The 26,628-nt window shown below is 38.6% G+C and overlaps 1 protein-coding gene across 1 annotated transcript; it reads left to right on the top strand.

Annotated features, from left to right (window-relative positions):
* Positions 1-5,216: 5,216 nt before the first annotated feature.
* On the top strand, positions 5,217-18,442 carry LOC144457950 (uncharacterized). The gene is made up of 3 exons (XM_078156787.1): positions 5,217-5,393; positions 13,747-13,852; positions 18,178-18,442. The coding sequence occupies exons 1-3, from the start codon at positions 5,275-5,277 to the stop codon at positions 18,436-18,438; spliced, it is 486 nt and encodes a 161-aa protein (XP_078012913.1). The 5' UTR covers positions 5,217-5,274; the 3' UTR covers positions 18,439-18,442.
* The last annotated feature ends 8,186 nt before the right edge of the window (positions 18,443-26,628 follow it).

The following is a 26,628-nucleotide window of genomic DNA, read 5'->3' as shown; positions in this document are numbered from 1 at the left end:
TTTTTGAATAGGTAGGTTTGATGGGGGTGGAGAGGTGGTAATCATCATGGTGGAAAGAGATACCACAGATGGAAACAGATTGAGATACGCTGGTGTAGTGGATTCAATAACAAAGATCGACCTACTGTTTTTCAAATTGGCCATAAAATGATAACAATTCTGAGAATATAGATGCCCTGGAGTCAAGTTGGTCATTTAAGAAAAGAAATCAGTTTTTGAGTGCTTCTTGAAATTAAGCAGATTAAGTGATAATTATTCAGTAGTGTCTGACTCTTTGTGACCCCATTTAGGGTTTTCTTGGCAGAGATCCTGGAGTGGTTTGCCATTTCCTTCTCCAGCTCATTTTACAAATGAGGAAACTGAGGCAAACAAGATTAAGTGACTTGCCCAGGATCACATAGCTAATAAGTGTCTGAGGTCAGACTTGAAGTCGGATCTTCCGATTCCAGGCCTGGCACTCTATCCACTGTGCCATCTAGCTGCCTCAAGTGATAATTAAATCCTTTGTTAACAAGTATTTTCTTTATTTTCTCTTCTTATACTGCCCCTTCCATTCAACAGAATTTTGTAGGGTCTTAGTTATTTAGGGCCTCTTTGATCTATCCATCACCACATTAGTCATTTTTATGCATGGATCTGGTAATTTTACACTCCATGCCTCAAAAATCTTCAGACTCTCTAATGGAGTACTAAATAAAGTTCAAATTCCTTGGCCTGGAATTCACAAGGCCTTTATTACTTGCTACCTTTCACATTATGCACCAACCCAAGCTTCAACTTGTCCTGAACTTTCCCACATCTGTGCCTCTAAGTACACTGTTCCCTATGTTCTCCATTCCCACTTTCCCGTTAACTTCTTGCTTACAATGTTACTGGGGCAACTAGGTGGTGCAGTGAATGGAGTGCTGGGCCTGGAGTCAGAAAGACTCATCTTCCTGAGTTCACATTCAGCCTTAGACACTTACTAGCTATGTGACCCTGGGCAAGTCACTTACCCCTGTTTACCCCAATTTCCTCATCTGGCAAATGAGCTGGAGAAGGAAATGGCAAATCACTGCATGGGATATTTTAGAGGAAGAACTGACAGAGCATGGTGTTGGTTGGGATGTGGGGGCAAGGCAGATTTAAATTTATGATCCTAAGGGATGTAGTAGAAATTGCACCGAATTTGGAGCGAGAATATTGAGAGTTCAATTGAGTATTAGGTCAAATAATTACGCGTTGACTTAGTATATGATTCCCATATTTTTACTTCCAGTTTTGAAAAAGAAATCAAAGCATATAAATTCAAAATCTGGGGATCAATAATGAAATAAGCCCATCAATTCAAATATTGAATGACCACGTAGAGCAAAAATACACATATTGAAATGAATGAAAAAGTTTTGGAAGCATCTAGAGGTGTTGAAAACACTTTTTTGGAGTCCCTCTGCTGAGCACTTTATAAGTAAATAATGTCAGATGTCTTTCCCGTGTCAGCTGAAGATATATTTCTCATTCCCTCTCTCCTAATGTCTACGTTTTGCTAATGTATCCCTTTTGCTAGTTTCTGATTGAAATTCTATTGCTTCCTGTTACTTCCTCCTTTAACTTTTGTTCAGTTGTTAGGTGTTACAGTGGATAGTTTGTTATACTTGGAGGCAGAAAGACGGGTTCAAATCCTGTCCCAGATGCTTACTACCTCAGTGATCCTGGGCATTTAAGTCACTTATACTCCTTGTGCCTTGGTTTCTCACCTATAAAATGGGGGTAATAGATAGAACCTACCTCATAGGGTTGTGGTGAAGCCTCAGGGAGCTAACTCTAAGAGTGATATCTAAATACTAGTTTTTATTATCATTTATAATCTGTGTTAGTGTATTTCAATCCACCCTGATGTGGGAGAAAGCACACTGGTGACTTAGAATCAGAAGAACTGGGTTTGGGCTTGACTTTTGCTGCATACTAGCAGAGTGATCTTGGGTAGGTCACTTGACTTGCCTGTATTTTAGTCTTCCCATCTGTAAGGTGGAGATAGAACTTATACTGTTTACCCCACTTGGGTTACTTCGAGGATAACATGAGATGATATATAAACGTAAGCCATTGTTATTGAGTATTAAGGAATTATAAACATGTTAAAAGTAGGCAGAACCTCCAGTTGGTAAGTATAGTCATCAGGGCTAAGGATGATATGCCCTTTTATTTTATTTTATCCTATTTTGTGGTAGGAAGTTCTTACATTATTGCTCTTCTCTTACATCTGTTCATCAAGACCTTTGGGATTTCGAGAGCTTACTTGTAATATACTGAACACAAAGATGGAGGCTAAATTGAATATCTTTTTTAAGGTAATGCTTTCATAACTGCTTTTAGAGATAATTAAGAGAAAAATGATGGGGTATGTGGGACTCCCTTTTAGTGGCAATGATCTTGGGAAAATGGTGATTCTGGAGTCAGGACATGGGTTCAAATCTTGCCTGTTATGCTTACTATCTATATACTTAGGGCAAGATACTTCCCTGGGCCAGAATTTCATCACCTGTAAAATGAAAGGTTTGCAATACGTGGTCTCTAAAGTCCCTTCCAGCTCCACATTTGAAAGGGACATTTCCTAGCTCTTTCCCTGGAGAAATAGAATTGACCAATGCCAGTGGCAGTGGATACTGGGGTTACAGATAGGGTTTTTTTTAATGTTATTAAAAATATCAAATCCTAGTGTCTCCATCTGAGGAGATTTTCTTATTCCTTATAGCATGTAACCTGAAGTCCTGAGACAGTGTTTGCTTTATTTAATTCCTGGCTATTATTTTTCTGGCTGTCATATGAGATTATTTTTAAATTATATAATCTAGAAATGACTTCAGTACTTGTTAAAAAGTATATATGTATTCATATATATATATATATATATATATATATATTCCAAAAAGTACAATAGAAATATCTACCTGTCCCATTTTTCACACCTTTTTTGTTAATTCAATTGAACAAACACATAAAAGGTGCTGATCCAACTCCAGGGTATATAAAGACAAAAGCAAGACAGAATCTGACTTTAAGGAGTTTACATTCTTAGGGAAAAAAACCCAGAAAGATAAGTAAATATGAAATATATGCAAATTGATGCAAAATAATTTCAAGAGAGAGAAAGCTTGAATCATTGTGGGCATCAGGAAAAGGGCCTCATGATTTGGCCTTAATGGTAAAGAGGTGGTAAAATAATAAAAGTTAAAAAAAAATTAAAAAGTAGTAAAATAAAAAATACTAGTAAAAAAATAATGAAAGCCTTATCAATGGGTCCCTTGCAGATGAATAATTTAAAAAAACCTATCAGCCTGCCTAAAAATGTTCATATTAACTCTTCCTTTTTGAGCAATGTATTCTGTATGTCCTAGGTAATAAACATATATAACTACATTTCTTATAACTGATAACACTCTAAATTATTTCATGAGAATCAACTTGCTGTTTTTGCTAGAGAGCAATCCTCAGAGCCAGAAAGGCCTGGGTTCAAGTCTCACCTCTGGCAGGCATTGGCTGTGTGCCCTTGGCAAAGTCAACCTCTCAGTGCTAACTCAGTGGCAACGCTGCTAGAAAATATGTTTGCAAGGAATATAAGACCTGTATTGGGAGAGGAAAGTTTCTTCATTCAGGAGTTCCATGTAGCAATAAAATCATAGTCCAGCCCTCCCTATCCCTAAAATTGTTGTAGCATGGAAGTGTAGTGAAAAAGAAACTGGACATAGAGTCTACAAAGGCAAGAGCTGGGTTCAAATCTTCCCTCTAACACTAACTGTATGACCTTGGGAAGGTCACTCTGAATTTTAGTTTCCTCATCTGTAAAATGGGAATAATTTATATAGTGCTTATTATGTGTCAGGCACTATGCTGAGTGTTTGTTACAGTTATCTCATTTGAACCTCATAAAAACCCTGGGAAGTAGGTGCTATTATTATCCCCATTTACAGATTGGGAGACTGAAGCAAAGAGATGTAAAGTGACTTGCCCAGAGTCACACAGCTAGTAAGTATCTGAGGCTGGATTTGAACTCAGGTCTTTCTGACACCACCTTGACTCCTAGCTGCCTAAATAATGTATGTGAAGCGTTTTGCAAATGTTAAAGCTCTGTGTTAAATGCTGTTAATCAACATTATTGCCTTCATTATGTAGCACTCTATCATAAGGACTCCAAATTTCTCTCTAATAAACTAGCACTATATGGTATTGATGGTTAGAATGTGAACATGTTTTTACTGGGAAAAACTGTGCCAGGTGGAGTAGTAGATAGAACCCAGGACTTGAGTCATGAAGACTTGGATTCAAATCCTGCCTGAGACAGCTTACTAGCTGGCCTTTCAAAAGTGATTTGAGTTCTCCATGCCTCAGTTTTCTCATCTCTAAAATGGGGATAATAGCACTGACTTCATGGGGATGTTGTGAGTATCAAATGAGTTAACATATGCAAAAAAAAAATGCTTTGTAAACCCTAAAGCCTGCAGCTAAGTTCTGATTAGTGAAAATAATGAATCTCCTGAAGTGGTCACATGCATTTTGAATTTGCAGAATTTAAAGTTATAATTATGTAAAATATAGTAATTGTTTCCAATGGAAATGGTTCCAGTGGTTTTCCAATGGAAATATGCAGTGGGAATTTGAATAATTGTACTAAACACTTGAGGGTGCATTATTTGTACTAATTGGGACCCAGCTATATAAATTTGCTAAGCTGGTCATCTTCTTCCTCTCCTTCCTCCTCCTCCTCCTCCTCCACCTCCTCTGCTATTTAACACAGAGCCAGGGCATCTGACCAAATATATTGCTTACTGCAACTTCTGTATTCTCCAATCTCTTCAGAGGAAGCAACACAAGTCTCTACCTCTGGATGATGGGGAATATTCAGTTTTAAGATTACATGAATTTGAAATTTTGACTGACATGTACACCCAAGTAAAAATGATTCTAGGAAAACTAAAATATCTCAGACCGTGATGTGACTTAAGAATAAGACGGAAGTGGCTTAAGTCTGTAAGAAGAGATTAAACTGCTTAATTGATGTTGGGTGAAGTTGTGGTCATTGAACTCTCCCATTCCCACCTAACTGCTTTTGATGGCACTGTTACAGAGAGAGTTACGGAATTGAATAGGCCATTGGTCTGACCCAGAGTGGGAGGGATATCTGGTGTTCCCATGTAAAGGTTCATCTAACTGTGGGTCTTGGTTCTTTCCCAGTCCTCAAAGGAAGTAGAATCAAGTGATGCTGTTAGTACTACTACTGCTGCTTTTTCAAGTAGTATGACGACGTCAGGAGTTGATACCCGGAAGTACATCAGGATTTCTAGAACACTAGAAAAGAGAGTTTCGCCAGGCGCCATGTCTGAGGTTAGGATGCTGACCGCGAAATCCAAGAAAGGGTGAGTGAAAATGTTGAGTTGGATTTTCTGATCTGTAACAGATCATGCAAATGTGCTGAGTAAAGGTCTTTTGGGAAGAGAGGTTTATTATTTATTATTATAGGTGGCAGCAATCTGAATGGGGCTAATGGAATCTCCCGTCCTCTAAGTATCCACACTCCTAGATGTTCTTCTAAAGCATAGTTATAACTTCTGAAGAGTTACTTTGTGGCACACTTTTTACAGTCACATGGGAAAATGTTGGAGTCAAATGTGGACCCCCAAGTATGAGAATATAATTCTTTGATTTTGGCTGTGGGAGAGAATATGGGAGTGGAAGAGAGAAGGCTCCATTACCCTTATACTTGGTGAATGTGCATTCTTTTGTGCAATGGGACAGTTGCCCTGAGACTTCTTATGGTCCTTCCACTTGTGTTACCTGTCCAGAATCTGCTTCTGATAGGTCCAGCAGCTCCAGAATACCATAGGTTCCTAGGAAAAACATCTAGTGTGTGTCTACTCTATCAAAGAAACAGGCCAATGTGGAGAAGAAAACTTATAGGTAAAAGGCATATGACAATCTCATCCCCACTTTTTTGTGTCTTGGGCCATCTAGGGAGGCAATGAATTTGGAGCCAGAGGTCTTGGGTTTGAATTTCTAATTTATCATTTACTGGGCCTCAGTGTTCTCATCTTTAAAATGGGGAGGTCCCTTCCAGCTCTAAATCTGTGAACCTATTACCCTTATGTGAAGGTGATACTTGAGGATTAATGCATTACCTTATCTCTCTTAAAATGACTCCCCATCAGCTTATCATACTATTACTCTTAGTGTGCTATGGTGAAAAGAATATTTGGATCTAAATTCAGAGAACTTGTCTTCAAATTCTTTCTTTGATGCTTAACATCTGTTTAATTTGGGTAAGAGTAACTTAGCGTGCTTGGATTTTTAGTTTCCTTATCTTTAAAATGAGGAGAGGTTAGTTTAGATCAAGGGTTCTTAATCTGGGGTCCATAGGCCTTCATGGTCTGTGGACAACTTTGGGGGGCTGTGAACTTGGAAATATGTGTGTCTATCTATCTGTCTGTCTATTTGATATATATTCGCCACCTTCTAGCTGAAATTTAGCATTTTCTTCAATTATGAATGTAGACAACAAAACGTTATTTTGAGAGGGGGTCCGTCATCAAATTGCCAGAAAGGATCCATGGCAGAAAAAAAGGTTAGGACTCTTGTCTTTGAGGTCTTTTCAAGCTCTATATCCATTATCCCAGTATTTAGAATACTTTCTTTGGATTAAGCAACAAAAACTCTCAGTTCTAAAAGGCAACTTTTAAAGTTAAAGACTGACTTGGAAAGGGCTTTTCTTTTTGATCTAAAATTCAAAGGAGTACTTACTGAAGGAGTAGCTAGCCTGGGAATGATATTAGAAATATTCAGGTTTCATGTGTAAGCTGTATAGATGTTGTCATGGAGGATACCCGGAGAACTCTGTGACAAAATACTCTTTGGTAAGTATTGTTACAGAGACTGCCAAACTGTAGAGCACCGGTTTCTGTGACCCAGGATGGGATACTCTTATCTAATGGATGCATGAGGTATCTTTATCAACCAGGAGGTACCTCCTCTCTCCCCTGACATAGATATATCACCAACTCCTTACTGTTTGGGTTGGCTTATGTTCTCCAACCTGCCTTTGTCAGGTCTAGGCTCTCAGAGAAGAATCATAACCATGAGGTCACACTGAAATTTTCTTACATTGTGAGAATAACCCTATTGTGGGGGAAGTATATGCTTCCTATTTACTACAAGACCCTAATGATGTGTGTTTCCATTCACATTATGGAATTTTAGGTCTTAAATATAACTATTTTAGCAATAAGGCAAAAGATATCATAGTACTATCACAAGCTCTTGTATTTTAAATTAAATTCAGTAATAATAAATGACAATAAACAATAAGCTTGAGTTATACTCTCCCACCTACATGCTCAGTATCTTTAGGGAAGAGTGGGAACACACTTAAAGAAATCTATTAAGAAACCACAAGAGGGAGAAAAATCCATGTGCTCAGGGGAACTCACAACTGTAGACCACAGGCTTTGATGTCATTGGTCCATTCAGGCCCGTCTGCCTCACACACAAACTGTTTGCTGGGTTACAGCATTGATGAGTTCTTTCAACATATAATCAAATCTTTAAAAGGCCTTGTGCTGTTGAATTGGTTAGCAGTTCCTTTTAAGCCAGAAAAAACTACACTATTCATCAGACTTACTGTCTCTGGGTAATAAATACCAGCCTAACCAGCTGCGTACTCACAAGATGCTATGTGGTCCAGTCAGAGCAAAGCACACAGCAACGCAAAGCAGGTCGACTCTTTGGGAAATGCAAACAAACCTAGTCAGCTGTTCACATGTTGTTTGTCCTTAGTTTTCACAGAGGACCAATGACATCATGGGGTGATGTCTTGACTTGCTCATGAACTGGATTGAAGTGAGGCAGAGTTGTACAAAGTCGTCAGCCTCTCACTTTCTCTCCCTGAGTTGTTGAAGTCCAGTGGCAGGACAAAAAGTCAAGACGACTCACGGTGGCCCAGGATGCAGTGGATGACCTCGGTGTCTGATTCCTGACCAATCTCTAGGTGCTCCACAGCACCAGCTTCAGCCACTTTCGTGGCTGTTGGAACAAACTGTTCTCATCCACCCATTCTGCCAGGGGAAGTCTTCACGTGCATGGAGTAGACACCCTCTTCCACTCACCAACAGGTATGAAGCCTGTTGGTTACCCTCAACATGGTTTAGCCTGCTTGGCCAGTGCACATGCTACAGCTTCTTGGAGCCACAGATGAGAGCTGGGTGAAGGTGGACACCAAAGGTAGATGAGCAGCCCTGAAAAGGGGGCAGCAAAGAGCAACAGGCACTAAGATGATATCTAGAACTGACTCCTTTTTAATGAAGTTGAGCATCTCTCCCACTGATCAGGAATCATGTGGCTAAAACCTTGTGTCATTTGACAGGGTGGTACAGTGGATAGAGCTCTGGCCTTGGAGTCAGGAGGACCTGAGTTCAAATCCAGCCTCAGACACATAACACTTACTAACTGTGTGACCCTGGGCAAGTCACTTAACCCCATTGCTTAGCAAAACCCCCCCCCCAAAATTTTTCATTTGCCAGCCCCAGCCTCCTATACCTTTTTTTAAAATTTAAAATAAATCTTTATTGATATCTTTTGTTTTACATCATCAGAATTTCTTCCATTATCACTCCAGCCCCACCTCCCTAAGCCATTCAATGTAACAAATAATAGTTTTTAAATTAACTTAAAATTTTCAATGAATGGAAATCCACCTACTCTGCCTCTTACCTTTCCTCCCTTCCCTCAAAAGAAAGAAAAAAAAAACCCTTATAACAGAAATGCTCAATACCTTCTAATGATTTAAACCAGTCAGTGGCTCACCTTTCACTTTAGAAGGCAAGAACTCATTAAATTTCCCCTATAAAATCAACAGATGGTATTTATTTGATCATACCTTAGTCTCTAACTAGTTATATGATTTCTAATCTTTTTAGTTTGACCTTTTTTTTTTTTAAGGCAATTAGGGTTAAGTGACTTGCCCAGGGTCACACAGCTAGTAAATGTCAAGTGTTTGTTCTGAGGCCAGATTTGAACTCAGGTCCTCCTGACTTCAGAGCCAGTGCTTTATCCACTTCGCCACCTAGCTGCCCCGTTAGTTTGACCTTCTTAAGTATTAAAACAGGTATAGGTAAATGAACTAAGGGATCAGCATCACATTCTGTCCTTGAAATTTATTTCTTTGTACATTTTCCAGTTTTAATAAATAATAAATAATTTTTAATAATAAATAATAATTTTAATAAATAAAATTTTTTTCTCTGCCACTTTAATCCATCAGAGACAAATGAAGCATCACTCTACAGCTTTCACAAAGTGATTTAAATCTTTAGATTTATGTCTCAGTTTTTTTTGTCTAAACTGTTCAAACTTTGTTTCTTTATTTATATATTTTAGCAATTTTTATTAAAACAAAGTTCTTTTCCTGTACCTTTTAGGCATCAAAATGTTATTATGTGACAGGCAATATCTTACATCATTTATCAATTGATTTAAACCTCTTTCTTTATTTGAAAGTACCTTTTCTGCCTCTTTTAGCATTAAACAGATTCCTATGAAAGGGACAGTATTTTACTGTCCTTACAGTACTGCCACCTTAAAGGGATAGTGCCTTAAACTTTGTAAAGGGCATAGTTATTATTATGTCAGATGGAAATGTTCTTGGGACAAGTCATTATCCTGCTATATTATTGTATGTAATTATTTATATTATTATCCTGCTATAACTATAATTATTTTGTTTAATGCTCTGGGGGCCATTGTACAGGTAGATAAATTAACTGCTTTTTTTGTAATTGAATAAAAATATTATGCTTCAGAACCAGGAGAACATTGTACACGATAACAGCTACATTGCGCGATGACTGGTATTGATAAACTTAACCCTTCTCAGCAATACAAGGATCTAAGACATCTCCAAAGGCCTCATGAAAGAAAATGCTATCCACATCCAAAGAAAGAACTAAGGAGTTTGAATGCAGATCGAAGCATACCATTTGCTCTTTTTTTCTTCTGTTGTGTTTCATTTCCTCCTTCTGGCGGTTCCTCCTATTGGTTCTAATTCTTACTTAGAACATCACTAATGTGAAAGTATGTTTAATAGGAAGGTATACGTATAGCCTATATCAGATTGTGCACTGTCTTGGGGAGGGAGGTGGGGAGGGAGGAGGAGAAAAATTTAAAACTCAAAAGCTTATGGAAGTGATTGTTGATAATTCAAAATAAATTAATTAAAAAATATTATGCTTTAAACTAATTTTCTTTAGATTGCCTAAAAGCATCCTCAGCTCAACTCTAGTAGCAGATGTGATAACAGACATGTTATGTACCTTATTCTCTTCCCATAGAGTTTCAGTTTTTTATCACTAGTTCTCTATATTTTAGAACAGTTGATTCCATGTAGCTTGGACATTTTGGGTACTTGGCATGGCAACATCTATTAAAATGTACCTGCATTGTTGTGGATTGGTGTTATATCTGAGGGATTATAGGCAACAATTTTTTTTTCTGTGATAATGCCTTCGTTCCAATATCACTTACTTGTTGACTTGTCCAGGATATATTGAGGCCTGTTTTTATACTATAGGGAATCATCATTCATTAGCTTTATGAAAGATAACAAGTTTCTTGTGTATAATTAAGGCTGCCTGTTGTGTCTTGCTAAATTTCTCTAGTGATGCGGGGCAGCTAGGTGGTGCAGTGGATAGAGCACCGGCCCTGAAGTCAGGAGAACCTGAGTTCAAATGCAGACTCAGACCCAACACTTGACACTTACTAGCTGTGTGACCCTGGGCAAGTCACTTAACCCCAACTGCCTAAAAGCCAAAAACAAATAAATAAATAAATAAATAAATAAATTTCTCTAGTGATGGAGTCACAAAATTTCTATCATTTCTTTGCAGCTAGGTGGCACAGTGAATAGAGCGCTGGGCCTGGAGTTGAAGACCTGAGTTCAAATGTGACCTCAGACACTTAGTAGCTGTGTGACCCTGGACAAGTCGCTTAACCTCTGTTTGCCTCAGTTTCCTCATTTGTAAAATGAGGAATAGCAATAGCACCTGCCTTCCAGGGTTGTTGTCAGTACCAAATGAGACAATAATTATAAAGCACTTAGCACAGTACATGATGTGTAATGGGTGCTAACTAAATGGTTTGTTGTTGTTGTTGAGTTGTGTCCAACTCTTTGTGACCCCATTTGGGGGGTTTCTTGGAAGAGATACTGGAGTGATTTGCCATTTCTTTCTTCAGCTCATTTTACAGATGAAGAAACTGAGGCAAGCAGGAGAAAGTGACTTGCCCAGGGTCACATAGCTAGTAAATGTCTGAGGCCAGATTTGAACTCAGGAAGATGACTGCAGGCCCAGCTATCCACTGTGCCACCTACCTGTCAATTAAATGTTAGATATTATTATTATTATAATTATCATTGATCCGTAAGGTTACTCTTTTGAAATTTCTGGCATTGATGACCTGATCCCGAATCACCAACGTAAACTTTTCTTTGTGAACCGATTTACATGATTTAGCCGTTGGTCTGACATTTCTTTTTCAACATGTTATTGCTTAAGTTCAGAGAGCTGTTACCCATTGAGGGCCTTTTGGATCTTAGCTATTTCATGTACTACACCCAGAGAGCAATCAATTAATCAACATTTCTAAATGCCTGTTATGTGCTATGCATTGTGCTAAGTTCTGGGGCTACCGAAAGAGGGTAAAGATGGCTCCTGTCCTCAACGAGCTCACAATCTAATGGGAGAGCAACGTCATTTCCAGTTACACTGGATAAATTCAATGGCATATGCCTATTGTTGTCTTTTACTATGGCTTGATGAAGGGATGGTTCTAAAAGTATTTCTCTTAGATTTTAACTTTTTAAAAATGTGCTCTGAGACCAATTTTCAAAGCTATTCCCATCAAGAAAATTGTGTCCCTCCAGCAAACCCCTAAGCAGAGGTGTCATGCACACTTCAGTCTGGCAACACTCCTCAATGTGGACTGAACCAGATTAAAAAGTAATTGGGAGAGGCAGCTAGGTGGCGCAGTGGATAGAGCACCAGCCTTGGATTCGGGAGGACCTGAGTTCAAATCCAGCCTCAGACACATAACACTTACTAGCTGTGTGACCCTGGGCAAGTCATTTAACCCCCATGGCCCACCAAAAACATAAAAAGTAGAATGGAAAAAAATGTAATTGGGAAATATTGAACAAAATAAATAAAAATACATAACAATATAGATAACATTAATTTGTTGTTGTCTAAGTCAGTATGCAGCTAGATGAGATCCTTATGAAGGGTTTAATGTTCACTTTCTATCTGAGTTTGACACAACTGCTCTAAAGAAGTTGTTTTTAATTCTTTATTGTGAGTTATAGACCCCTTTAGCAGTCTGGTGAAACCTATAGACCCCTTCTCAGAATAATGTCTTCAATTTTTCAAATGTTTTAAAATGCATAAAATAAAATACATAGGATTGCAAAGGAAACAAATCCTATGGAAATACTGTTATCAAATTTTAAAAATAAATTGTTTATTTTTATTTTCAGTTACAAATTCTCTCCCTCCCTCTACCCTCACCCACTGATATGGTAAGAAATATGATCCTCATTATACATATGAAGTCCTACAAAGCATATTTCTGCATTAGCTGTGTTCTGAGGGTAAGGGGAGCAAGAAAAATAAAAGAAAAATATACTTTAATCTGCATTCTGAACTCATCAGCTTTCTATCTGGAGGTGGATAACATTTCTAATCATGAATCCTTTGGAGTTCTGGTATCAAAATATTTTTTTTAAAGTTCATGGACCCTAGTTAAGAATCCTTGCTCTAAGGACTTGCACAGATGAGTTTACCACTTCTGATTCTTTTTTTTAGAGGTGTTTTTTACTTCCCACAAACAAGGTCACCTTTTCACTTCTCTGATCAAATAATTTAGGAGGAAGAATGACATTTCCTTCTTAAAAATGGGGCTGGGATGTAGTAGAAGGTGAGGGACAAGGTACTTTAATAAGAGTTATTGATTTAGATCTGGAAGGAACCCTTTAAGGTCATCTACCGCCAAAATGGGAAAAGGAGCCGGGAATAGAAAAAGTTTAAGAAGCCCTGATCTCAGCCAAAGTACTTTTTGGAAACCACGATTTAAGGCAAATGGCGTTAGAGGTTAAGTGATTTGCCTACAATCACAAAGGTAATAAATGACATACAGTGCCTGACACATAATAGGTACTTAGCCAACGTTGATGGAAGTCCTGTCACTTCAAATTCAGCTCTTTTCCCTTCTACATTTTCCCTTTTTCTTTCCATAAAGGGGAAGTTATGATATACTCAAAATCTGGTTTCAAGGTGAGGGCAGAGAAACAGACTAATAAAGGGGGGAGCAGGGAGTGCCTTAGGATCTTAAATACCTCGCTATTCCAGGTGTAACTTGTCCTCAACTTGCATCTGGCTTATAGGTTAATCCTTGTGTGCCCAACTCATTCATTTCCCTGTGGGGTCCTGTCAACATTCAACTGAACCTAAAAGTGTACTAGACCAGACTTGCTCTTCCCATCCCTTGTTTAGGATAATATTTTATCCTACTGTATGTGATGATTGCCACCTAATATCTGGGATATCTATGTCAGTGATTTTCCTGACAGTAAATCAAGAGAAAGAGAAAAAGTAAAAAGAGGAGGGAAAAAAAGTAAGAGAGTGGGGAATGCTTATCCATTGACTAATGATGCCAAGTTACTGTGCAATTTAGGTTTGACACAACAGTGTTGGTCTGTGAAGAGGAAAAATTAATTCAAAGGACACCTAGCAAAATCAAGAAAAAGAGAGAGGTATTAATGGAAGATAAAGGAACTGAGGTAAGGATGGCAAACCTTGCTTCTCAATCCTATAAACACTGCTTTTTGCTTTGCTCTAAGATAGTGTTGCAAGAAGCCATTAGGACATTTCATATTTCATTTTAACCACCTGAAGGAAACCTTTTAAAAGGAAGTGATGCTTTCTTTATTTTTTCCTAGTGGAATTTGAGTTTTTGTTTGTTAACCAGAATTCTTTTAGCCAGAATACTCACTCTGATGACCCTTGTACACATTGGATAGAGTTTAACTCTTTTTTAAAGATAGAGAAGGGCCCTTAGAGATCCTCTAGCCCATCTTCTGCCCAGACAGATGAAGTGATTTGCCAAGGGCACACAGGTACCGAGTGGCAGAGTTAAGACTTGCTTAGTCCTTTGCTGTTTTCACTAGCCACATTTGTCTTTCCTCTGTAATCCAATGTGAAGTCATATTAATAAGGACAAGAGCTGGAATTGCCTTTTGAATCATGAAAGGAAGATTAAATTATATTCAACATTGTTTTAGGGTTAAATATATTTTATTAGGAGCCAGTTTTTTGAAATTGGTAATATAAGAAAGCTACACATGATCTTTCTTTCACCCAGGTAACACTTATCTTTTCATCCTTCTCTCTAGTTTCAGAGAAGGAATTATAATAGTAATAATAGTTATCATTTATATATTAGGATTTACAAAGCACTTTACAAATATTATCTCATTTTATCCTTATGACCCTGGGAAGTAGGTGCTGTTATTATCTCCATTTTACAGATGAAACTTGAGGTTAAGTGACTTACCTATGGTCACACAGTTGGCAAGTATCTTGAGGCCAGATTTGAACTCAAGTCTTCCTGACTTGAGGCCCGGTGCTCTATATCTCCTGAATCACTACCACTACCACCACCACATAGTTGCCTCAGCTAGTGGGATAAGGGCTGACATAGTCTGTGTCAGGGTGGTCAGAGTGATTTTCCTCAAGTACCTTTTTCAACATGTCATTTTTCTGCTCAGAAATCTTCAGTGGCTTTGTATATCCTACTAGAATCTATATAGTTTATTTTTAGGGTTCTTCATAATTTGGTTCCATTTCTTTAACTTTCTTTCCTATTACCCACATGGAGAGCTCCTCTGCTTAGACCTGTCTTCTGATCCAGGAGCACTCATATCTGCCTATGGGCTTTCACTTACATTCCTTTACCTGAAATGCCCTTCTTTCCCCCTTTATCCACATCCTCCTTCAATGTCTTTCTCAAGTCCTGCCTTTTTGTGAAGTCTTCCTCAACTACCCCCATCTTCTTTGATTTTATTTGCCTCTGAAAACCTATAGCATTTATAGTCCATGCTGGGGACCAGGACCCCTGGGAGTCTGTAGTCTAACCCACCCCCACCCCCCAGCCAAGACCCTGACGTAACCCCAAGGGGGTCCCAGAGGGCAGGAAGATGGATCACATCGTACTATCCCAACATAGCCAATTATGGTGAAACTTGTCTTCAACACAGCTACACCTATTTTTATCCCCTAAATTCCCCCTCTCTAACTAGGTGGCGAAGTGCACAGATTGTCAGGACTGGAGTTAGGAAGATTCATCTTTCTGAGCTCAAATCTGGCCTCAGACACTTTCTAACTTCACGACCCTGGACAGGTCACTTAACCCTGCTTGCCTTAGTTTTCTTATCTGTAAAATGGGCTGGAGAAGGAAATGGCAAACTACTCCAGTATCTTGGCCAAGAAAACCCTAAATGGGGTCACGAAGAGTTGGACGTGACTGAAACAACTGAACAATAAAAAGAGTTCCCTTCCTCTGTTGTGCAGGCTACCAGCTACCCCTTTCTGGGCAGGGCTTTAGTCCCGCAGGGCTGTTAGAACCTAACCCCTCCTGGGCACCCACAGCAGTAGCAGCACAGGTGGAAAATTTGCTCTCTCCAGCGCACCCACCCTCTATCACCTAGAACACTTCATGACTTTGGCAGATATCCCTTGAGGGATGAGCTTTGCTTCTATAGCTGTGACCAGGAACTTACCTCCTTTTGTTTTGGGTGAGACAGAGCAAATCTCACAGAATGAACATAGATGGGTTGCAATAGTTCACAGATCTCATCCATCATCTCTCCCAAACACACTCCTCTCTGAACTTCCTTATTTCTGACAAAGGAAGCACCATCCTTCTGGTCACTGAGGTTGCAACCTCTGGGCCATCTTCTGGTTCCCATTCTCCCTAACCCCACATAGCCATCAGTTGTTAAATCTTGTTTTTACCGCTAATCTCTCCCATCTGTCTCCTCTCTATTTACATCCACTACCCTCCTTCCAGCAACTCTGGTGTCTTCCCTTTACCGTGAGGACAAAATATAAATTCTTCTGTTTAGCTTTTAATAGCTATACAGTCTGGCCCTAATTTACAGCTCAGTTATTCTGTCTTGTATAATTCACTAGTTTTTTTATGTGTGTTAGTCTTCTCTTCCCCAACTAGATTATGAGTTCTTTGAAGATAGGAAATCTGTCTTTATTAGGAAGAAAGGAAGGAAACAAGCACTAAGTGCTTATTATGTACCAGGCATTGTGCTAAGAAATATTCACAAATATTAACTCATTTGAGCCTTATAACCATGCCAGGCATTGTGATAAGAAATATTCACAAATGTTAACTCATTTGAACCTCATGACCATGCCAGACATTGTGATAAGAAATATTTATACATATTAACTCATTTGAGCCTCATAACCATAGGAAGTAGGTGCCATCATTATTCCCATTTTGCAGTTGAGGGAACTGAGGCATTTAGAGACTTGCTGGAAAGTGTCTTGAGGCCATCTGAACACAGTTCTTTCTGATTCCAGGCCCAGGGCTCTATCCACTGCACCACCTCGATGCTTCGCCTTAGACTTCAATATTATCTCTTATAGCACCTAACAAGACGGTGAACTCATAGTAGATGATAAGTAATTACTTTTTTTTGATTTCTAAGTTTACTGAGAAGCAGAAGAATTTAAGGAAAAGGGGCTAGCCTAGGAGTCAGGAAGAACAGGCTTCAGTTTCAGGTTCTGACACATGCTGGCTGTGCAGCTGTGGGAAAGTCACTTAATCTCTCTGTCATCCAGGCAACTCTGTAAGCATGGAAGTGCCAGAGGAATTGCAATCTGCCTTAGTGGATGGAAGTTCTCCACTGATTAAATAACAACTCTGGTGCAACAAAATCCCAAACTGCAATTTGCTGTGGAATGTTTTGAAAAGTGCCCATTAAAATTTTCTGAGTTTATGTGCAGCATTAAATAATACAACACTTACACAACCTTGATAGTTAAGTGAATCTTTTTAATATTCATTTGCTTGACTTTATTGGGCCTGAGCTATCCTGATTCATGGGTGAATGAGCAGAAATACACTTAACTCATTGTATCTTGCCAATACCTTCACATTCTATCCATCTATTGGAAATTAGAGCCTACTTAGGCATGCTGATATCTGCCCTATTCCCCCACCCCTTCCCCATCTCATTTTTTGCTCTGGTCATCCAATCACTACTGCCATTGATGCTAGAAAGGGAATGACAATTGACAGTCTTAATGGCATCACTCACAATCCTTGTGACTCCTCCCTTCCCTGGCTGTCACTCCTTAACATGTGTTGTCTCTCTTTATTAGAATGAGAATTCCTGGAGGACAGTCAATTTAGTCAACAGGTATTTAAGTGTCTACTATGTTCCAGGAGCTGTCCAAAGTATTTGGGGATACTCAAGTAACTCATGATCTAATGGGGGGAGATAACAGACAAACAACTATGTACAAACAAGCATATACAAGATAAATAGGAAATAATCAACAGAAAGAAAGCACTAGAATCAAGAAGGATCGGGAAAGGGCAGGGGCTATAGGACTTTTGTATTTCTATTACTGCCACCTAGTCCCTGTCAAATAGTAGGCACTTGTTTGTTCATTCATTTATTCTTGAATTATGTTTATAAATGCATGGTAAGAGTAAGGAATTGAGGCATTTATTTGGATTGCTTGATGCCAAATGAATTTCCTAAATTATTCTCCATATCAACAGATGTATGCAAATGCATTTACATATACATATGCATATGTATGTACACATATACACATATATACAGGGATGAAATTTGTCTTTGGAGGTGGTTTCCAAGCCAGATCCCTTGGGAAGTAAATTTTCCTGTCCTTATGTCAGCTCCCTGGGGCAAAGCCCTTTCCATCTCCAAGCTAAGTTATATGACCCTTATCTCTGGTACTACCTAAAAGCAAATAAAGAAGCCAGATGATCTCTAAGGTCCCTTCAGATTCGAAAATCCTGTGAACCTATGATCATAAGTTGTGTTGTATTTTTATCCAGATAACACCTTCCTTAATAAGGATGTCAGTGAAGGAAAGGGAAAAAGAAAAGATGAAGGAAAAAGAAAAGGAAAGGGAGAGAGAGAAGGAAAGGGAAGAAAAAGAGAGGGAGGAGAAAGAAAGAGAAAAAGAAAGAGAAAAGGAAAAGGAAAAAAACAGGGAGAAGAAGAGGAACGGCAGGGAAGAGAGTGTTTCTTTTTCCAAGTTCCAGCAGCAACAGTTTAGCACTTGCAGCATTCCATCAATAAAACCAGCATTTTGACACCTTCCCGGTATGTCTTTGATGCTTTTCTACTTTCTTTGATAATAGTGGGTTTTGGAAGAGAGTCACTATCCCCTAGGTCCTGCTTCTCTCCTTCCAAAAGAATGCCAGTCAGTTTGAGGGGGCTTCCTGAGAGGGTTCTGGAGTACATACAAGTTACCACAATATCTCCTTCAAGCTGTTTGCTGATCAGCCAAGAATGGGACTTAAGTTTCTTTAACTATTACAGGAAGTTTCTGGTCTTGACAACTTCCTTAAAAAGTCAGCACATATAAATAGGAAAATTTGGGATCCCAGCTATTGATTATTGTTTGTCCTTCATTCTCAAAGAGGACCAAAGTGACATCACTATGTTGGAATCAAGGTACTATGTGTTCAATTGTAGCTGATTATAGACCAATACAAGCTTGGAAGGCTCAGGCACCAGTAGTCCATATGAACGTTTGGAGTGAAGCTGGCTCTACATTGGTGCATCTCATACTTCTTTTGAGCTACTGCAATTCTGTTTTGCTCATAAACCATAGCACCTTCTTTGATGTGGGCATGCCATGCTGGGCAGTCTTGTGCCAGTGTTCCCATGTCTCATGGTTGATTCCAAAGTGCTTCAGATTCCAGCTATAGAGTATCAATAGATTGTGACTAAGTACATGGACGTTCTGCTACAGAGAGAGAAGTTGTCCTAAAGGCAATGAGGTGGTAGCATTGGGGTGATTTAATATGACACCATTTAGACAGCTCTTCAAAGAGGGAGGGGAAGGCTCTTCTTGGGAGAACCTCAGACTAAGAAGATCTCATTTTTAACTTTTGCTAAAAACTTAGCATGAAACTTTGCCCTTTTTATCTTAGCCTTTCTAAAGTTTGTTCTTCTTTTGTAGGAAAAGTAACCTTCTTTCCAACCTTTACCTGACGTTGTACAATGAGGTGCAGCATGGAGAGTTTTTCTTACCAGATGTGGAAGGTAATATAAGTGGTTCCCTACCCAGAAGTAGATTTCCTGAAGAGAATGTACACTTTGAGGAAGGCTTTCTTTGCAGTGGATGTCTCTTCCATTTGTTGTTAATGAGTCATTTCAGTTGTGTCCAATTCTATGTGATGCCATTTGGAGTTTTCTTGGCATAGACACTGGAATGGTTTGCCATTTCCTTCTCCAGCTCATTTAACAGATGAGGAAACTGAGGCAAACAGGGGTAAGTGACTTGCCTAGGGTCACACAGCTAGTAAATGTCCGAGGTTGGATTTGAATTCAGGTCCTCCTGACTCCAGGGCTGGCACTCGATCCTATCCACTTCAGTGCCTCACTGCCTTTCTATTTGTCATACTGGATTATATATGATGTATGAGCAATGTTAGGTAAGTGGCACTATGGATAACATGCTGGGCTTGGAGTCAGGAAGACTCATGTTCATGACTTTAAATCTGGCCTCAGACAATAGCTGTGTGACCCTGGACAAGTCACTTAATCCTGTTGGCCTCAGTTTTCTCATCTGTAAAATGAGCTGGAGAAGGAAATGGCAAACCATTCCAGTATCTCTCTGCCAAGAAAGTTCCCAATGGGGTCACAGAGAGTTGGACATGACTAAAAACCAACTTAACAAAAAAAACAAAATTAGTCATGTATTAATATCAGTAAATACTTCCCATTATGGCAAAAATTAGGGGTTATATGTAAGGACAACAGATCAGTTTCATCCCTGAGTTTCTTTATCGTCATGATAAGACACAATATAGCTGTTTTATATATACTGTTAGGAATTAAGGCCATGAATAGCAGTGGAATGAGCTTTTCTATGAGTCTGCCCATAACTAATCATGAAGAAGGACTGAATGGAGTAAGGCAGTATTTCTCAAACTGTACTGCAAAGAACCCTGAAATACCTTGAGAGTTTGTGGGATTTAAAAAAAAAATGAACTTACATAGTTTGTTAATAAACATTGAGATGGTAATTTTAGAGCATTTTGCTACATGTTTTACTGTCAAAAACTTTGTTTAAACTATAGGGCTCTACCACTTGGAAAAGTTCAAGATCCATTGGAGTACTTGTATGGTTAGAAAAAATTAAAAGTACAGGATAGGGAGACTTAAAACCTTATATTCTAGTTCATATCTCTTAGTTCTTTCAGTGCTCTAGAATTTAGCTGACCTTGTCCAGGTGACTTGAATTCTCTTTCTTTAGCCACAAAAACAAACAAACCAAAAACTCCCTTAGATTTATACTTCATATATAAAGAAGAACTTCCTAATAGGATTATAGCTATCCAAAAGTGCTATATTATAGCCCTGAATACCATCACGGGAATGGGACTTGGAGGCAGGTTTGTAGCATAGATAGTATGATAAATAGATGAAGTATTAGGTAGATAGATGAGTTCAAATCTCTTCCTTTTTCCCTCACTCAGTGGAGGTCTGTAAGCAAGAACTGGATGACCTTTGTTGAATATGTAGAAAGAATTTAAAAAATATATTATTTTTATTTTTCAAGTAACAAGTATTTTTTAAATGAATCCTTCCCACCCACTGTTCCCCTGTAGAAAGGATTCTTGAACTAGGTGACTTCTGAGATTCTTTTCAACTTTGAGATTCTCTGATTCTTGTCCATCACTGTTCATTCAGGCCCTTATAATAATCTGAAACTCATACAAAATTGGAGACCCTTAATGAGGAATAATCTACTTCAACGGCCCCCTTTCCTAGAAGAGATTTTTGTTAATACTTCACAGGCTACTAGAGATTCTGCTACTGTAAACTTTAAGGATAGGAGACGGGGCAGGGAAGGTAAGCATGCCTAAATTTTTCCTTTATAAGTGGAAAATAAGTATTGTTTAGAAAAAGGCACCCTGGCTTTCATAAGCAATGCCATTCTTATTCCTATGTCTAGGACTTTGATAAGATCCTTTGCCCTAAATAGGAATCCTCACTTTTCTCTATCTGATCAGATTTCTAAATCCTTTTTCCCTGAAGCCTTCCTTTACTCTTCCCACCTCCCCATCCTACTCTCAGATTGTACCTTTTTAGCTCAATTCATCAGGAATATATTAAGCACCTACTATGTACAAGGCCCTGGTAGGTACTAATGATATATAGCCGGAGATGAAAAAGTCTCTGCCCTCAGGGAGCTTATATTCTACTAGGAGATAGAACACAGAAACAGATAAGTAAATATAAGATAATCTGAGGAGGGACAGGAGTATTAAAGCAGGAAAGGCTTCATTCTGAAGTCCAAGAGGCTGCCTCACAGTTTAACACTTAATGATATACTGTCTTGTTTTAACGACATGGTAGGCTCCTGGAGGGCAAGGACTATATATACTCCTTCTGTATCTCTGATAGCAACAGGCCATGCCATAGTAGGCATGATAGGCAATAAAAGCTTGTTGAATTGAATAACAAAGCCTCAATAAATATTTATGACTGATTGGTAAGTAGGACATTTGGTTAATAAAAATGACTTATTATATGTGATGCCTATTGTAATTCCACTATTCCTTTCTATTCAGGAATTGCTTTCTATCCCAGAAAGAGAAACCATATTGTGTAATGGGTGGAAAGCCAGACTCAGAACTAGGAAAATCTAGGTTCAAAACTGCCTCTTTTAAGTACTGGCTGGGTGACCTTGGGCACTGCTCTAGGCAATTCCTTATGATAGAGGTTCTTAACCTGGGGTCCCTGAATTTGTTTTTAATATTCTGACAATTGTATTTCAATATAGTTGGTTTCCTTTATAATCCTATGCATTTTATTTTATACATTTAAAATATTATTTGGAGAGGGAGTCTCACTTGGAGACTACCAACAAAGAGTGAGACCCCCCTGCTCTGAGACTATAAATTGCTAAGAAAGTGCCAACCTGCATTGATAGAAGGAATTTTCTCTTCTGTGAGTTCCCTATACTAATGAATCCCTAGGTTTATGCTGTGGATAACAAAATATGAATTATGGAAGACTTCTGGCCATTGTGTGAGGTGATGCTTCACAAGCTCTGAGAGGTGGATTGAACTTTAGCATTGATAGAGGGAGAAATAACAGCTCTTTGTTTTTAAAAGCCTATAGTAATTTTGCTTCCCCAGAAACTTGGTTTGGTGATCTGGGTTACAGGTGAAATATTTTCTCGGAAGTGGTATTGAAAGTTCTCATAAAATTTTGACTTGAAAGATGTTAAGTGACTTGCCCAGGATCACACACCTAGTTAAGTGTCTGAGACAGAATTTGAACTCAGATCTTCTTGACTGCTATCTGTATTATGCCACCTAGCTGCCTCCAAGTCCTATTCAAGGCTAGAATATAACAATTTGACTCAAATTAGGTGGGTACACAAAGGATGTGTGATTTTGTTAGGGTAAGGAATTACCTGAAGCAACTTGAGAACGAGTACAAAATGGGCGAATCGTCTTCATTTGGGTGGTTGGTCAGGGACTAGGAAAGGGCTTAGTTGGATTTTGCAAATGCCTAAATGGTTGCAGAAAAGTGTTCAGCCTCATCTGCCTTCTCCTAAGGAACTGTGACAATCCCTTAGGAATCCCAAAGCCTGTACCCCTATGGTGTGTGTATGTGGGTCACTGCTTCCAGATGAACTTCCTGCTACTTGCATTGACCATGAACTCAATGTGAGCAGGTGATTTGGGAGGGAACTTTTTTTCTCCACTCATATCTATAGGCTCTGTAGTTGTTCTCTCTGGAGCTGGAGAAGAATCAGGATTTTTGTTATACAGACTTTTTTTTTTTAATGGTGTTGATTATAACAAAATTCTCTGACTATACAAGAATTGCTTCCCATCATATAGTTCGGGGTGTGTGTTGCACTATATGTATATTTCAGGGAGGGCTCTTTTATTATGCCCTGACCATATTAACTGAGTATTTTGCCATATGCTTCCTTGCATTTATTCAGGACTCAGTAAAGCCTGTAAAATTTTCAGTAACATCCGAAATGGTAAGATTTATGTGAATGATGTGCTGCTGACCCTACATGCCTTAAAGATTTCCATGAGTGATGGAGAGCTGCGTCAGGCACTGAAATGTGTTTATATTGATGGTAAGTTCTTCTATTACTAGTCATTGGGAGTCAAGCCAGTTATAAGGACATATAAGTGTGGATCTAAGTTTCAGAACGATCCCTGTTATTCATTTAAGAAATAAAACAGCTGAGTCTTTAAAGCATAATATTATGAAAATCATGTTCTTTCCTATGAAGATGAAAACTATGTATCCGGTAGACCTTATTATTAGTGCTAACTTCTATGGACAACTATGATGTCTCAGAGAAACAAAGTTGAGTGTTAGGATTACATGTTTAGATGTGGAAGAGGTCATTAACAATAGTAACAGCTAACATTTATATAATGCTTTAGAGTTTGCAAAGAACTTTACAATTATTACTACATTTTATCCTTACAACCACCCTGGGAGGTATGCGTTAACTGACAGCTTTGGAAAGGGGTAATAAACAAGCTGGCATAAATGCTCAGAATCACCTTTGTCAAGTAATCTCAGTCTTCTTTATTACCTTTTCCCAAAGCAGTCAGTTAATAAGCATGTATTAAGCACCTGCTGGGTACCAGACACTCTGCTAAGCACTGGCGATACATAGAAAAGCAGAAATGAGTCCCTGCTTTCAAGGAGCTCAGAGTCTGATGGGGGAAACAGCATGCAAACAACTGTGTACAAATTATGCACGCATATATACATACACATATGTATATGTGTATTGTGTCATGTCTGACTCTTTGTGACCCGACCTCATTTGGGGTTTTTTGGCAAAGATACTGGAGTGATGTTTGCTATTTCCTTCTCCAGATCATTTTACAGGTGAGGAAACAGAGGCAAACTTAAGTGACTTGCCCAGGGTCATATAGCTAGTAAGTGTCTGAGACTAAATTTGAACTCCTGACTCTAGTCCTGGCACTTTATCCACTGTGCCACCTAATTGCCTTCCTTGCCACCCCAAACCCCATGTCTATGTCTGTCTCTTCTCTTTCTTCCTATCTATGTAGATGTAGGTCTAGACAGATATCTATATCAAAATATCTATTAGATAAAGAGCTAGAGATATAGATATATGGATTCCTCTATCTACATATAGATGTATAAATACATATCTTTACATAGATGTGTATGTGTGCATTATACATATGTATATATGTATGAATACATATACACACATAGATATAGATGGATATAGAGGTGTAGAGATATATAGATTTCTCTTTCTATATAGATATCTCTATAGATATATGTATGCATTTATGTATATGTATACACATATATGCATATACACATACATATACACGCAGAGAATAAACTGGGGGTAATCAGCGGAGGGAAGGCACTGGAAGTACAGCAGAGATGTTAATAAATATGAGAGATCAGATAGTTCATCATTCAGTCCCTCAAGCCAACTTTCTCAGTTATTTCCTCATTTCTTAAAATCACATGTGTTGTGCCTACCTCATAAAGTCGTCGTGATGATCAAATGAAAAAAAAAAGTACATAAAAGTAGTTTGGAAACTATAGAACAGATATAAGATGGTGGTCTTGATTATAGGTCCTTAACTGTGTGTGGCATTGAGATTGGTTTTATACCCCAAAGGAGCTTCATAGACCTGGCCCCTTGTCTTCTGGAAGCCAACAGTGTGAGAAAGATATACTGATGTAGAAACACATGATAGATATCTGAATAACACAACAGATAACTGAATAAAAACATTAAAATGAGGCATGAATAATAAATGGTAAAGGAAAAGTATTTTTGAGCTAGACCCATTGTTTCCTTTGACATTCACTCTATCTAAATTTATTATCAAATCTGGATCTTGGTGACAATTATTTACCAGCTTTCCAGTAATTTTATCACAGCTTTAGAGGACATTGAGTTCAATCTCAAGGAGTTCAGTATCTGTCTCACAAGTTTCCTTTCCACTCCAGTTCCTGTCCTGAAATTAGGGATATGTCTGTCATTCAATATGTCTGTCATTTTCTCTCAAGTCCCCTAACCCCCAGTGCCTCAGTTTTATCTCTCATGAACTACCTTTGTATATTTTAAATCAGATATCCCTGGGCATCTCAAAATCAACATGTCTAAAATAGAACTTACTACTTTTCCCCTTACCCATTCCTCTTTTCCAAATTTCCCTAATATTTTTTTGTCAAGGGGTACCATGATCCTTTCAGCCACCCAGCTTTGCAACCTTGCAATATCCTTGACGCCTCATTCTTTTTGACCCCACGTATCCACTCAGTTGCCAAATCTTGCTTCTGCCTCTACAATATCTCTCTCGTCTTTCACTTTCTCTCCATTCACATGGTTACCACCTTTGATCAAGCATCCCCATTAGCCTAACAGTCCTATTTCAATAATTCACTAGTTGGTCTCTCTGCCTCAGGTCTCCACTTGCTCTAATTTATCCCCCACACAGCTGCTAAAGTGATTTTCCTTAGCGCAGGTCTGATCATGTTGCTGTCCCCTAAACTCCAGGGGTTCCCTATTGCTTTTAGAATCAAATAAAGGCACTTCTGTTAGACATTTAACATCCGTCACAATCTGGTCTGGCCATTCGTAGTCCTGGCCCTGGCCTACTTTTCCAACTTTTATGCACTGTCCCATCCAGTCAGACTGGCTTTCTTACGATTCCTCACACATGGCACTCTAACTTCTGAATGTATACATTTATACTGGCTTTAATCCCTATGGCTGGAAGTTCTCCCTCACCTTCGACCCTCTTATACTCCCTAGCTTCCTTCAAAGCTCAGCTCAAGCACTCTTTTCTATATGAAGCCCTTCCTAATATCTGCTAGTGACTAGTGTCTTCTCATCATCCCACTCCCTGCCCAAGTGACATTGTATTTCTTTTGTCTTACCCACTAGAACATAAGCTCCTTGAGGGCAGGAACTGTTTCATTTGTCTTTGCATCCTCAGCATTGGTCCATAACATGCTTGTTGACTGATTGATTTTCTATTCTTTTCTTTTTCACTACATAGTAAACAGTTGATAGAGCTTGAACTTTTTTATAGAGTGGGTTGGTTTAATTTTTATATTATCAGTTGTCTCTTTGAATTTTTTAATTGCCTTAGATCACATGCAAACCAATTGACTTTTGCTGACAGTTCTATTTCTCTCTGCTTCTCAACTATTCTTTGTAGCAAATGGCATGCTGGATTTTTCAAAATTCATGGAGATTTTGAATGACAGAGGTT

The sequence above is a fragment of the Phascolarctos cinereus genome, unplaced genomic scaffold, assembly GCF_003287225.1.
Source record: "Phascolarctos cinereus isolate Bilbo 61053 unplaced genomic scaffold, phaCin_HiC Scaffold_5;HRSCAF=322, whole genome shotgun sequence".
Taxonomy (NCBI): domain Eukaryota; kingdom Metazoa; phylum Chordata; class Mammalia; order Diprotodontia; family Phascolarctidae; genus Phascolarctos; species Phascolarctos cinereus.
Note: the sequence above shows the minus strand (reverse complement) of the source record. Positions and strands in the feature narration are given on the sequence as shown.